Raw genomic sequence first — 15,449 nt, 5'->3', positions numbered from 1 at the left:
GGAAAACACAGAAAAGACACAAAAATGGCCCAATGAAGTCCGGCGCTGCACATAGAGCCAGAATTTGCATCGGATATTCTCTGGAACAGGATCCACGAGGGGATCTCTGGATAGGTCAAGTCGCGGATCCATCAATTTCCTTCTTCCTCAACTTGGAGAAGTGTATAGAACTCACTCCTCGCAAGCCTAACTCCTTCTAGGTGTTTATATGTCCCAATTTACTCTTGAACAGCTCGCACCAATGCCTGTAATACCTGTTTTAACTTCTTCGTATGAGCTCTAGTGATCGGACCATTTGGAAGCGTTACAGGATCATCTTTATTTCCTTGGACAGCTCTGATGCCTCCATCAGAAATGGTAAGATTTAAACTTACAAACAAGTGATATAATTGGTACTCTTTCCATAAGGCCAATTAATGTTACAAATTAAATGTTGCATAAAAACGACAAAAAACAAATAAAACTGGATACCTACTTGTCAGGTAAATCAAATAAGCCCACTCTGACCATCCTCTCTCCTCCCTTGCTTCCGTCTTTGCCCTTACCAATTCCGCTGCTCTCCTCTCTGCTGTCCTCCCCTTCAGCCTGAAATCTCAATTTTTTTTAATTAATATTGTCTCGGCATACAATTTATGATGCATTAAGAATGAGCTTAATGCAACTTATTTATATAAATGAGAATTTAGTTTTGATATGTTTTTTTTAAGGGATGAAATTCACATTTTCTCTTTTAGTTTTGATACGTTGAATTAAATCTTTGATTTCTATAGCTTACCCGTCATCAATGGTGTATCGTTCTCCCTGGAGCTGTGGTTGTTTTCTGTAGAGTGATTTAATTGACTTACCATATAGTGAAGAGACGGACGAGCTCGCTATAGTCAAAATCGGCCAACGAGGAAAAAATACTGGTTATTGGTCTAGCCCAAAAAAACAACAAAGTCAAAATCTCTTTCGTAGTGCAGAGGCCCCGTCCTGGGTCTAGACACGTGGCAGCCCAGGTATGGCCGAGCTGGGCCTCGGCCCCAGGCCCCTGGCAGCCGTCCTGGGCCGCGCTGATGCTAGGGCTCCTGAAGGGGCAGGGGACCATCCCGCAGAGGTCGGAGGAAATCCCCCTTGTCGCGCCCCATCTTTCGCGATGGAAAAGAAAGTGTTTATAAAGAAAGATGTGATTTATTAATAAATGAAAAAGGACCTAGAATGGGACTTAAAAAGAATGCGACAATTTGGGTCCCAAAATTTAGTCTAAAAGGGTTTTTAAGAAAAAATAGGAGTCGCCACTTGGTACGGAGTTTTGGTGTACCAAGTCACCCAAAAAAATATTTTTGACAAAAATAAAATAAATCAAAACCCTTTTTGACAACTCCAGGTCTTTGAAAACAAGAGAAAATAGGTTCGGGAGTCACGGTTGAAGAAAGAGAAGGCAAAGGTTTAATTGACTCAAACCTAAGGCACCCTTTCAACCTAGTCTAAGCTAGTTGCGAGGTTTAGTCAAAATTTTCCTAATCTAACCCTTAATTTTATCACGTTTGGATGTTTCCTACATGGATGCAAATCTAAATTTATAAAAATATCGAAAGGGACACAATGTTCATTCAAGGGTTTAATTGAACCAATCGCATTAATTGCGAAGGCCAAAATGATTCCTTGAAAGTGTCACGAGTATGCGAATGATAAAATTAAAATAAAAGAAATTAAATTAAATTATATACATATATAAGTGATCAAAGAAAAAGGGAATGCAACATAAAGGGTATGGGAGGCAAAAACTCGTGACATAATTTTCTTATACATGGATCAATGGGGTATTTAAACTAAAAAGCTATAATCACCTATTTTCCATGTTTGAAAAACAATTATCCTAACATGAACAAGCAAATGGGATAATGAGACACCATGATTATCTTAGCATTGAGCTGTTTCACAATTTGTTCCTTATCTTGAGACTCATTTCTGGTTTGAATTTACGTGGTTTCTGCTTTACAGGTAAAAAATTTGGATCAGTTGGCAACCCGTGAACCACTATGTCTGTAGATATCCCTGGCATATCATCGTATGACCATGCAAACACATCTTGAAAAAGCATTAAGAATTCAATCATTTCCTCCTTCTGTTTCTTATTCAAATGAATGCTGACTTTAACTTCTTTAACCTCCATCTTAGTGCCAATGTTGACGATTTCTGTTTCTTCTAAGTTGGGTTTGAGTTTCTCTTCATACTGTTTTAAATCCCTTGAAATAGACTCAAATTCTTCCTCAGTATCGCTCCCGCTTTGAATTTCAGATTGCATGATTTCAAGTTCATGAGAGATATCGAGATTGCAGCCATCGAATTCCAAAATGGTGACATCCAAAGGGTCAAAAGATTTTATTTGTGGCCATCTGAAAATAGAATAGAACATAAGTAATAAACAAATAGCAAATACTGGAGAAGTCTTTCATTTCATTAAATTCAAAATGCATCGAGACTTCACAAAAAGATAAATATACAGACATGATTGCCATTTAAAGACATATTTAACCCAAACCTTTATTTTCGTTTCAGCAATTTTCTTGAACAAAACAAGTTATATTAACTGAAACAAGAATAAAGGTTTAAAAGATGAAAGCAATTTCTTTTAACAAAAGATCCAGACTACTGTCCTATCTGGATGTGATCTAGACAAAAGACAATCCCCTTAAATTTACCGAAATTTCCTTCGAGAGGGAAGATAATCAGCAGTCCAATTCTGAATAGCTCCTTCGGTAATTGACAAAAATTCTGCATTCTCTGATGGCGTCTCCTCACAAGTAACCCCGACAAATAGCTGAGACAGGTCCACTTGAATCTCCTCCATAGGATTCTTCATTTCTGGCATAACCATCTCTGATGGATGAGGAAAAGTGTGATATAGCGGTGGGATATTTAAGACAGTTTGCTTGCCCATCTTTTCAGCTTGTTTTCGAGCTTGCATGTCCCTCCTATCCTTAGCAGTCGGATGAAATCCCAATCCAAATGTCTCTTTCTGCGTCGGGATCTCTATTGACTCCAAAATTCCTTGTAATTCCCGCCCAAGACCTTTTTCTATTTCATATCCGCCTCGGATCATCTCCCTAGCCATCATAATACTGGCCTCTGGCAAATCTGATTCAGTCGGCAACTTATCCTTGGATGCCCTTCCCACGGAGACGATGTCAGCAACGCGATGAGATTAGGGGTGAAATCGAGCCGAGTCGAGCTCGAGTAGTGGGGTACTCGAGCACGAGCTCGACCCAGATCAGTAGAGCTCGAGTTTGAGCTCGAGCTCGAGCAAGCTCGAGAAGCAAAGATCGAGATCGACTCGATAAAAGCATATGCAGACTCGAACTCGACTTGATCGAGCTCGACATGTCATTCGAGCTCGATATCAAGTCGAGTACTCGAGCTCGAATGAGCTCGAATGAGCTCGAATTGATTCTGGTTCCTACGCAAATCTAAAGAATCTAGTCTTTGTATCTTAAATGCAACACTACTAATTTGTACTAAACAATACACTAAGTTGCACTAATCATTCAAATGAAAGTACATTAATATCAATTGAACAAGATTAATTGCAATTCAAAGAAACAAAACTTAGAAGCTAATTAAAGTCTTGGAGCCACATGGACAAAACTTAGAAGCATGCCATTGCATACAGAGTACAGACAACCTTCGGCAGAGGTTTCAAACCTTCAACAAGCTTGGGGAATCAGATGCAACCTTCCACTGCACTCTGCCCAGCAACACGCACGACAGGGGAGACAGCAACCATAGCAACCATAGCAACTGTGATGAATTGATCCAAACCAACCATAGCAACTGTGTTACCCCATGGCACATCCTCAACTATTTCCTGTTTCTTACCCATCCAAATAACTATTCTTTAGACATTCTTAAGTCTTAACATTATAACATACAAGTCCTTTTTCTCTCTCGGAACATAGTTGGGACCCATGATTCTAACCTTCATGCCAGTGGCACTTTTTCCAGAAAACACACAGCCAAAAGTAAAGAAAACACACAGACACACACATCCTCAATACAATCAACCACCACCAAATGTACCATCAGTAATACGAAGGGCAGCAGTCACCTCAGATGAGAAATCAACATGCCCAGGGGAATCTTCATGCCAGTGGCAATTTTTCCAGAAAACACACGGCCAAAAGCAAAGAAAACACACGAACACATACCCTTAATACAATCAACCAGCACCAATGCACCATCAGTAATACGAAGGGCAGCAGTCACCTCAGATGAGAAATCAACATGCCCAGGGAAATCAATAAGATTAATAAGGATTCAAGATTCAAGAATTCTAGCTTCCAAAATTCAGAAATTCCTCAAACGAGAAACCAATGACAAACAAAAGGACAAACACAATGGCTAAAGAAACACCATACGCATGCAGAAACTAAGTGGCCATGATCCACATTAACATTTCAGCATTAAACATAAGCAACAACCTGTTCTCAACCTCATCAGAATTTCACGAAAATACAAAAAGGAGTGCTGCAGCCAATTGAAAGGAAAAACTTAGGGAAATTTTCTGGAGTCTAATGAGCATTTAGAAGCTCTTGTTTGTAATCTGGTAAATGAAACAGCTTGTTTGCTCCTTATGCATCTTCAAACTTCGGTGTACAATCTACAACACCTAGCCATACACAAATGACAAATCAACCAACTTATGTACAATTTAAATTTAAAATTTGAACACAACTTATGGCAAATTAAGAATAAGAAAATGAGAATTCACAAAAAGATGGACCTGATTTTCAGCAAAGTAGTTGCTCCTTACACAACTTCAAGCATTGGGCAGCTCATATTCTTTGAGAGCTTTCTGTGGCTGCATTTAGGTAGTGGAAATGCAAATAATGAAATACTTTAAAATCAATAAACAAACTAATAACTACTAATTTATCTCTGCAATAACAAATTCATATAGATATAACTTACTTTCAATTTCTTTTTGACCCCGTGTAAATTTCTACACCAATCGCCTGCACACATTAACGTCTGGACTGTCTCCGGAGCAAGTGAAGCACGGTATGAATCAATCACCCTAGTTCCAGCACTAAAGGTGGCCTCAGATGCGACGGTAGTGATAGGAATGGCCAATACATCAGCCGCTAACTGAGAGAGTACCGGGTATGCTGATCGGTTGATTTTCCACCAATCTAAACAGTTGAAATCCTTCGGATTTTGTCCAGGAAGTTGGCGAGGCTTGTCTAGGTAATCCACCAACTCGCTCTTATGGGGTTCATCGGATTCGAGTTCACCACAATACTCATCCAAATCATCCCAATAGTCAGCACTTGCTCGAGGTGGACACACTATTTCGGATGCAGGATTTAATGAACAACCTGTCCCTGCACTTCCACTTGTAGCCATAGCAACATACTCGTCATAAAGCTCAAAGATGGCTTTTCGAACATATGTGATATTCTGTTGAGCTTCATATGTGGAATACATCTTAGGGAAGGCAAACTCTATTGCTCGCATTTTCTGTCTGGGATCCAAGATAGCTGCAATGGACATCAATAAATTACACTCTTTCCAGTATTTGTCAAACTTGAGCTTCATTCTTGTAATCATACCCCGGACAAAATCATCTTCATCATTCACTCGTGCATCCAAGAGTTTCTTCACCTTTAGAATCTCAGGGAGGAATAGATTGCTAGTTGGATACTCACTCCCCGAAATTATGTGTGTGGCTGTGTAGAACTTCTCTAAAATGGTGCAAACTTTCTCAACCTTCTCCCAATCCTCTGAAGATGGACAAGACTCATAAAGGGGCTCTCGCACTTGAAAACGAGGAAAGACCTCTTTATATTTTATAGCACAATTCAACATTTCATATGTTGAATTCCATCTCGTCCTACAATCATGGAGTAATTTTTTTCCAGGAATTTGTAGGTGTTGAGCAATTTCTGCAAATAGCAATGACCTACCATCAGACTTGTTCACAAAATCCACACTATCTCGAATATTTTCACAAATATCTACTATATCCTTCAAGCCATCTTGAACCATAAGGTTCAAGATATGGGCGCAACAACGAACATGAAACAGTTTTCCTCCACCCAAAAGCTTCTTGCATCTCCCGAAATCATCTTTCAACAATCTCACGGCCACATCATTGTTCGAGGCATTGTCCACAGAAATAGTGTGAATTTTTCCCTCAATTCCCCATTCCTTTGCACACTTGAAAACTGCATCCGAAATCTCAACTCCTCGACGTGGTGGTCGAATATGAACAAAATTTAACACTCTCTTCTGAAGCTTCCAATTTCCATCAATCCAATGTCCGGTCACCACCATGTATTCAATTTTTTGATTCTTTGATTTCCACATATCGGTGGTCAAGCTAACTTTTTGTACATGTCTCAACAAGTTCTTCAACTTCTTTTTCTCTATCTCGTACACCTGTGTACAATCTTTTTTAGCTGTCATTCGTGAAATCTTTTGCCACTCCGGCCAGCCGCGTTTCATCATTATGTTGAAACCCTCTTCCTCCAAAATTGTGAAAGGATGCTCGTGCATCAAGATCCAATGTGCAGCAGCCTCTCTCATTGCTTCCATATCGAATTTGCCAGTGTGCAATGATGGTACAGTTGGAAAACGCTCATTCGCTTGCTGAAAGTTTATCTTTGTTTGCTGCTCGGCCTTTCTAAGCTTGGCTTTTCTAACGGAACAGTTTTCTCGATGCCTCCACATGCTGCTGGTTTGTTTAGTTTTTCCCCGATTCAGTTTCTTACTACAATGTTTACAAATGGCATAATATATGCCATTTTCTTCCAAATCATCAAAGTCTTCCCATGCCTCAGAAGTTTTATTCCTTTTAGGCACTCGAAATTTACCATCATCTTCAGCTTCATCTCCTTGCTGCCTATTGGTGTCTTCGGTTCCCTCTTGTTGTGTTTGACCACCCTCTTGTGTGGGATCACAGGCATCACGGCTTACAAATATTGGGCTGTCAATCATGACTGGTGTGGATGAATCGGTCCCAGACACATGTGGTATTGAAGAAACCTCGGGAGGACTAATAGACATGCCTTTAATAGAAAAACAAACATTTACATTAAAATGAGTTCCACTTCAAATATTTTGACACGGAACATTAAATTCAAATCAAACAAACATTAGAAAAAATAGAAAATGACACACAAGCACCCAAATCTGGAAAACAACTCCCAAAAAAATTGAAAATGACACACAAGCACCCAAATCTGGAAAACAGCTTCCAAAAAACATTCATATCAGGGCTAAAGTTCATAGCAAATTCAGATCTTATATAATATTTCAATGCTATGAAAGTATGAAGTATAAAACAATTCATAATAAAGGGAAAGAGAACATCAATCAAATCTGTATCAGTCTCGAAGCAATTACTCACAACAGAAAATAAAATTTAATTTGATGTGAGTGTTAACACTCAAAAGCGGAATAGATTGAATTCTAAAAGCACATTACCCATAATTCTACAAATAAAAAAGAAGTCAGATTGAAAGAACTCAAATGTTAAATTTGACTGAGAGCTGCCAATTTTTATTTTTTTTTTAAAACTAACCTAGAGACTCAGAACAGTTTGAATAAAGAAAGACTGCTGAGCCTGAAAAAATTGAGTATGCATATCTAAATTCATCAATACTTGAGAAAAATGACATATAGAGGTAATTATGCTTCCCAATTTCATCATTCAGTTTTTAATGTACACCTTAAGTATGAATTGTAATGGTCAATGCACCCAAAATACATGTGAAGTTAGTTCAAAAACAGAACTTGAAGAACCAAGCTCTTTGGGAAAGGCAACAAAAATTAGTTGCATATTGCTGGAAATTGGATTTAACATACGCATTATACTCTGTCAAAATGGCTATATTATCAGTCCTTGTACAGCACTTTTAGGCATATTTCAAATGAACAACCTTCGTGGCAAACAAGAAAGAAAAAGGGTGACAAAAAAGAACTACCAACAGTATTGAAGATTGTCTTTAAATTTTCTGATTCCTAGAATAATTTGTTGCGTTAAATAAAACTGCATAAGCTAGCATCAAAATTATTCTCCAGAGAACATAACTGAATATTCTCATTAATCTCATTAATATACTAGCTAATTAACACTTAATAATCCAACTTAAAGCAAATTTCTGAAATCAGTGCATTTTCACATCAAAGAAAAACCCATAAACATGTTAGAGCCAACGTCAAGAAACTTACCAATTCTTAGAGCTGTCGCGCCAACCACCGAATCACTTGTTGAAGGAATCGAGCTGCCCTCCATTTCCTCAAAATTCCAGTACAGCAATGGAGAAGGAATGGGATACGGAAATTGAATATATTGAATCGCAGGCTGCAGCCCCCAATTTTTTTGGTTAGGGTTTGGAGATTAAAAATTAATATTACATTTATAAAATTTAACCTCATAATGCACATATTTACTACACAAATGCACAATAAGTACCTTAATTTGTCAAATACAGCTGTTGAAATTGATGGGTTTTGATTTGATTTGAAACCCCCACTCAAAGGTCGGCTGCTCAGTGCTCACGCTGTTACCTACTCCATGTTGAGCTAAATTGCTTAGTGTTTAAAGCTTTAGGTGATCGACTGCCTTGTGAGTTGTGAGTTGTGACAGTTGAGGAGATGAGCCAAAGAATAAGAGATTGAGATTTGAGAGTCAAGGCTGAAGAGGAAGGAACGGCCGAACGAAGAAGAAGAAAGAACTGTGAAGGATGAATTCGACGGAAGCTTTTTCATTTTTCGTTTTTAGTTTTCCTCATTTCATCAGAATTCTCGAGCCAAAATTACTTATTCACCCTTGTTTACTAATTGGCAGGGAACTGCTTAAGCCCGTAAATATTCTAGCTAACAAACCTAAAAGAGTAAATTGATATATAAACTAAAATACAATATATATGTGCTACCGAGCTCGAGCTACTCGACGAGCTCGAATTTCTTACTACTAAATACTCGAGATCGGCTCGTTTACTGTAGCAAGTAGATCGAGATTGACTCGAACTCGAATTTGCTCGAGATCGAGTCGAGTAGCTAATCAAGCTACTCGCGAGCTCGATTCAAGCTACTCGAATTCTCTGCACCCCTAGGCCAGCCCGTCTTTTTATCTCTCAAGCCCAACGGAAACCCAAAAGAAAGAAACTAAAACCCATTTTCAAAACCCAACCAAAACTAACTCTTGGCCCAACCGAAATAAAACATTAGCCCAAATCATTTGTTTTTCTCCTTTTCTTTCCTTTCTTTTCTTCTTTTTTTTTTCTTTTCTTTCTTTCTTCCTCTTCCACCTTCAGCCGTTTCTTTTTCCTTCTTCTTCGGCCAGCTGAGGAAGCTTCAGCTGGCGGACGCCGGTGGCGCCACCGCCGGCGACCTCTCCGGTCACCAAAATTTCTCAAAATACACTCCCTCACTCGATTTTTCGCGTAGGTTCCATTTTTGGACTTAGTTTTTACAGAAAATGACCCAAAAGTGGCCAAAAAGCAAAAAGTCAGTCCAATTTTTTATTTTTTTAAAACACTATAATCTTCACTAAAAATCATAAAAATTATGCCAAAACCCTCCTGATAACTTCTACAATACAACTATAATCTTAGTTTGACAAGTAAACAACAACAAAATGATGCATTAAGTCAAAACAGCCCCAAAAATAAAGAAAATATTTCAATGCCTTTAAAGGCTCAAAACTTCAAAATACTTAAATAATTCAACACTTTTTCAAACCACATACTAACTACAACCGTCTATTTCACCAGAAACAAGCACAAAATGTTCACTAGTTTAATTCATTTTCGTTTTGTCATTTTCACAAACATTTAACATGCATTCACAGGCCCATTTCTTTTTCCCTTAATTGCATGCATGGCTCACCCCAAAACTTTAACAACATCAGGAGCCACAACAACAAACGAAAGCAAAGGACAAATAAGCATCAAAACATGCATTTAATCTAATTAATTAAGGAAAAGAAAAACTAGAAAAAAGAAAACAAAATGTACCTCAATGAAGGTTGTAGTCCTTTGCCTAGGAATTTGATGAAATCGGCAAACTCCAATAGCTTAACCCACCACTGCCTTTCCTTCTGTGTTTGAGGTTGTGGAAGAAAAATGGGTAGAAGGAGCCGTGAGCAGCGTGAGGGAATGGGGAGTTAGTTTTTTTTCTTTCTTTGCTTGTCTGATTTCCAGAGAGAGCCGAGTGAGGAAATTTTTTTTAGCCCAAAGTAGCTTTTTGTGTGTGTTTTCTCCTCTGCAAAATGTTGAGTGTTGGCAGAGCCAAAAACTCATGGCCAAGAAGGAGTCAAATGGGTTTGGTTTCCTTCAAAATGATGGCTTCTGCCAAAATGAAAAGAAAAGCCCGTGGGAGTTGAGTGTAGAATGGGTTAATAGGGGTTTTGGTAGAGAAAATGATGAAAATGTGTAAGTTTAGTAATAATTTGATTTTGATTTGATTGATTTTTTTTTTAATTTATTAATTTAATTTATTAAATTTTTTTTTGGACTTTTCCCCTTTTCTCTTTTTTTTTTTAAAGATAAATCTAAAAAATATACTTAAAAATGCAAAAAAATAAATGACTTATCAAATAGAAATATTCAAGAAAACATTAAATTTGACAAAAATTTGGCAAAAATTTGGTGTCTACAGCTTGCCCCTCTTTGTCTAGAGTTTCAAAGAAACTCAAGACAAAGACGTAGACACCAAAATTGCTCTTCTGTTTCTTCTAACTGCATCTAAGTTAAAACAACAAGCCAACACTTGGCTATAATTATTGAGCAAAAGGATGCAGTAATATTACAAAAATGTGACCGAACTCATGTAGAGTTGCCTACGTATCCCGCCATGGGAATCAGGTCGAACGTAGTTCAAATACAAGTGAAACCCAATGAAATAAGTATATTGACAATCTGCGATTTTTACAAAAATTGAAAAAGTTTGAACTCTCAGAACTTCTAAACATGAAATACAAAATGAATGATAATGCACAATTATTAATCAAATAATGAAGAAAAACAATCAGTGGGATAAAACCCGAGCCTGCCGAGGTTGGAGGGATAAAACTCATGCCCATCGATAATAAAAACGGTCAGTGGGATAAAACCCAAGCCTACCGAGGTTGGAGGGATAAAACCCATGCCCAACGACAATAAAAACGGTCAGTGGGATAAAACCCGAGCCTGCCGAGATTGGAGGGATAAAACCCATGCCCATCGACAATAAAAACGGTCAGTGGGATAAAACCCGAGCCTGCCGAGATTGGAGGGATAAAACCCATGCCCATCGACAATAAAAACGGTCAGTGGGATAAAACCCGAGCCTGCCGAGGTTGGAGGGATAAAACTCATGCCCAACGAAAATAAAAACGGTCAGTGCGATAAAACCCGAGCCTGTCAAGGTTGGTGGGATAAAACCCATGCCCAACGACAATAAAAACGGTCAGTGGGATAAAACCCGAGCCTGCCGAGATTGGAGGGATAAAACCCATGCCCATCGACAATAAAAACGGTCAGTGGGATAAAACCCGAGGCTGCCGAGATTGGAGGGATAAAACCCATACCCATCGACAATAAAAACGGTCAGTGGGATAAAACCCGAGCCTGCCGAGGTTGGAGGGATAAAACTCATGCCCAACGAAAATAAAAACGGTCAGTGGGATAAAACCCGAGCCTACCGAGGTTGGAGGGATAGAACTCATGCCCAACGAAAATAAAAACGGTCAGTGGGATAAAACCCGAGCCTGCCGAGGTTGGTGGGATACAACCCATGCCCATCGACAATAAAAACGGTCAGTGGGATAAAACCCGAGCCTGTCGAGGTTGGAGAGATAAAACTCATGCCCAACGAAAATAAAAACGGTCAGTGGGATAAAACCCGAGCCTGCCGAGGTTGGAGGGATAAAACCCATGCCCATCGACAATAAAAACGATCAGTGGGATAAAACCCGAGCCTGTCGAGGTTGGAGGGATAGAACCCATGCCCAACGAAAATAAAAACGGTCAGTGGGATAAAACCCGAGCCTGTCGAGGTTGGAGGGATAAAACCCATGCCCAACGAAAATAAAAACGGTCAGTGGGATAAAATTCGAGCCTTCCGAGGTTGGTGGGATAAAACCCATACCCATCGACAATAAAAACGGTCAGTGGGATTAAACCCGAGCCTGCCGAGGTTGGTGGGATAAAATCCAATCTCAACAAAAATATAAACGGTCGAGATGAAAACACAAATTCTATGCTATCGAACTGAAGGACCAGAATGCATGTTGCTTAAAAGGTAATAAACCAAGAAAACTTACTTGGTGAACTTGCAACTCTTTTGATTTTTCAAAATTTAAAAGAAAGGGAATAATTATTATTTTTTCCGAAAATGTATAGCAACACTTGGAGCTCAATCCTTCCACCCTTTGCCTCAGTGTGAATCATGCTTAATTAAGCCAGTATTGTGTCACATAATTTTCCTGCAAAAAGGAAGAAACGAAACAGTTGTGATGAAAATACTGCCACCACCATGTGATCCCTGCGCCTTGAGAACCATGTAAACATGAGTTTCAGTATCGCCAAATCGCTCCCTTAGGTTCGGTCGATAATCCCCCTCAGAGTCTTTGCTACTGTTGAATGTCAATCGACCATACTTTATTATCACAGGACCTTCGATTTCATGACTTCTTTGGGATAAATTATAAGGGATTGTCTTTTGAGTAAGACCCAATAAATGAGAAACATAAACAATTAATGAAAATTAAAAAAATATATATATATTATTCATCATGCAATAATGCTAATGTGAAATAAGTAATGATACAGAATACATAAATAAAATTGTAAATAGAACAGTAAAACAAAATTAGTGAATTTTTTGGAATATAGGTCCAAGGATCAAAAGTTGGGTTCATATTTAGAGGACGGCCTTTGATGAGGAAAAATGCTCCTACTGACCCCTTCGACGTCATCCATTTTGGAATTCATTGTCGGCAAAAGAACAACAGTATGAAAGAGACCCAAATCAACATAGTCACCAGCTTTCAGACCTCAACATCTTCTTCTTAGTTGTTGATCCTCTTGTAATTCAAAACCCCTACCTCAGCGCCCTTTCGGGTTTTCACTAAGGTTACCCCCACCCCTTTTTCTTATTTTTCCTTTTCTTCTTTTTTTTTTATTTTTTTTTGACCTTTTTTTTTAATTTTTTTTTTTTTAGAAGGTGCCTTTTCAGGTTTTCACCTAGAGACATAGACAAGACAATTTTAACCCCAACTGTATCATTGCAGTCATACTCTGATAAAGAGTAGCATCAGTGAGACAATCTTCTCTGACATGTTTCAGAAAAGTTTGTATTTACATCATTTGCTAGTTGATTAATTTTTTTTTTTTTTTTTTTTGCAAAATACTGCAAAAGATGAAATTCGGCAATTTTGGTTCTTGTGATTGGGATCAGATAGAGTAGCAAAGGAAATATTAAGGCTTGAAAAGCTTGATAACGGATCATATGATGAGTTTGCAATCATTTGAGATAGCATTCTTTCAAAACTTACCCCAATCTAGGGTGAGAAAGAGATAAAATTTGCCCCAGTTTAATTCTGACAGAATCTCTATTTTCTCTTTTTTTTTCTATTTTCTATTTTTTTTTTTGAAACAAATTGCCCCAATATGGGGTTAGTGATCTTAAGGGACAGCCAAGCGAAAAGGAAAATGGTTATGAAAAGTCAAAAGGAAAGCAGAAAAATTAGGGGTAGAATATCGAAATGAAAAAATGAGAGGAAGTATGCCTGAAATCCGTCTCTTGCAGTATTTTAAAAATTTTTTTTTAAATCAAATGAAAAACTTTTTGCACATGTCCGCATTAATTGGTTGGGAAAAAACTTGACCGTCCATTTCCATAAGAATAAGCGCTCCTCCGGATAGCACTTTCTTAACAATGAATGGTCCTTGCCAATTGGGAGCAAACTTCCCTTTAGCCTCATCTTGCATTGGAAGAATCCGTTTCAAAACCTTATCTCCAACTTCAAATAAGCGGGGCTTGACTTTTTTGTTGTAAGCCCGAGCCATTCGTTGCTGATAACATTGTCCATGACACACGGCATTCAATCTCTTTTCATCAATCAGAGACAACTGCTCCTGACGTTCTCTGACCCATTCAGTTTCTTCTATCTGAGCTTCTATCAGAATGCGCAAAGAAGGAATTTCAACTTCTGCAGGCAGGACTACTTCCATTCCATACATAAGAGAGTAAGGAGTTGCACCAGTAGAAGTTCTGTATGCCATTAGTGCATAAGGCAGCTTCTCATGCCAATCCCGGTGTGCTTCAGTCATCTTACGAATGATCTTTTTCAAATTTTTATTTGCAGCTTCAACGGCTCCATTCATCTGAGGCCTATAAATGGCAGAATTTCGATGTTTGATCTTGAACTGTTCACATAATCCATCCACCATATCATTGTTGAGGTTTTTGGCATTATCAGTGATCAACGTCTCTGGTACCCCAAAACGACAGATGATATTATTTCTCAAGAAATCCGACATACCTTCTTTGTCACATGCTTATAGGACGCGACCTCAACCCACTTGGTGAAGTATTCAATCGCCACTAAAATGAATCGATGCCCATTTGAAGCAGGAGGATCAATAGTTTCGATCACATCCATTCCCCAGATCGAACATGGCCATGGAGCAGTCATACTATGCAATTCTGTAGGAGGAGCACGTATAACATCACCATGCATTTGACACTTAACACACTTTCTAACAAAATCTACACAGTCATGCTCCATGGTAAGCCAAAAATATCCTGTTCTCATGATCTTCTTAGCCAGTAGATGCCCATTCATGTGTGGCCCACAAACCCCACTATGTACTTCTTTCATCATATAATCGGCTTCCTCTTCATTGATGCATCTCAGAAGGCCCAAATCAGATGTTTTCTTGTATAGCACTTCTCCATTCAAGAAGAATCTTGATGACATTCTGCGTAAGAAACTTTTTGCAACAGAATCAGTATCAGGAGGGTAGGATACCGTTTTCATGAATTCCTTAATATCCTTGTACCAGGAGCGACTATCAGTGACCCTTTCTGTAACCAGACAATGCGCTGGCCTATTCTGAAGTTGAATCTGTATAGGTTCAATCACCAACTCATCTGGATGTTGGATCATCGAAGACAGAGCAGCTAAAGTATCAGCAAAGGCATTACGAGTGCGGGGAATATGTCTGAGTTCCAAATTTCTGAATTTGCTGGCCAAACTAAGTAAGTTACAATGATACAACATAATTTTTGAATCCCGAGTTACCCACTGTTTAAGCGTCTGGTGCACAAGCAAATCAGAATCACTGAATGCTATCAGGTCCTTGATCTCTATGTCCAATGCCATTTTCAATCCAAAAATACAAGTTTCATACTCAGCCATGTTGTTGGTACAAGGAAACTGTAATTTGGCGGTAGCAGGATAATGTTTCCCTTCA

The 15,449-nt window shown here is 38.6% G+C and overlaps 1 protein-coding gene across 1 annotated transcript; it reads right to left on the bottom strand.

Annotated features, from left to right (window-relative positions):
- Positions 1–4,539: 4,539 nt before the first annotated feature.
- LOC113701548 (zinc finger BED domain-containing protein RICESLEEPER 2-like) lies at positions 4,540–7,047 on the bottom strand. The gene is made up of 3 exons (XM_072060187.1): positions 4,951–7,047; positions 4,763–4,840; positions 4,540–4,648 (listed from the first exon to the last, which is right to left on the bottom strand). The coding sequence occupies exons 1-2, from the start codon at positions 7,045–7,047 to the stop codon at positions 4,799–4,801; spliced, it is 2,139 nt and encodes a 712-aa protein (XP_071916288.1). The 3' UTR covers positions 4,540–4,648; positions 4,763–4,798.
- Between the last annotated feature and the right edge of the window lie 8,402 nt (positions 7,048–15,449).

The sequence above is a fragment of the Coffea arabica genome, chromosome 7e (assembly GCF_036785885.1).
Source record: "Coffea arabica cultivar ET-39 chromosome 7e, Coffea Arabica ET-39 HiFi, whole genome shotgun sequence".
Lineage (NCBI taxonomy): Eukaryota > Viridiplantae > Streptophyta > Magnoliopsida > Gentianales > Rubiaceae > Coffea > Coffea arabica.
Note: the sequence above shows the minus strand (reverse complement) of the source record. Positions and strands in the feature narration are given on the sequence as shown.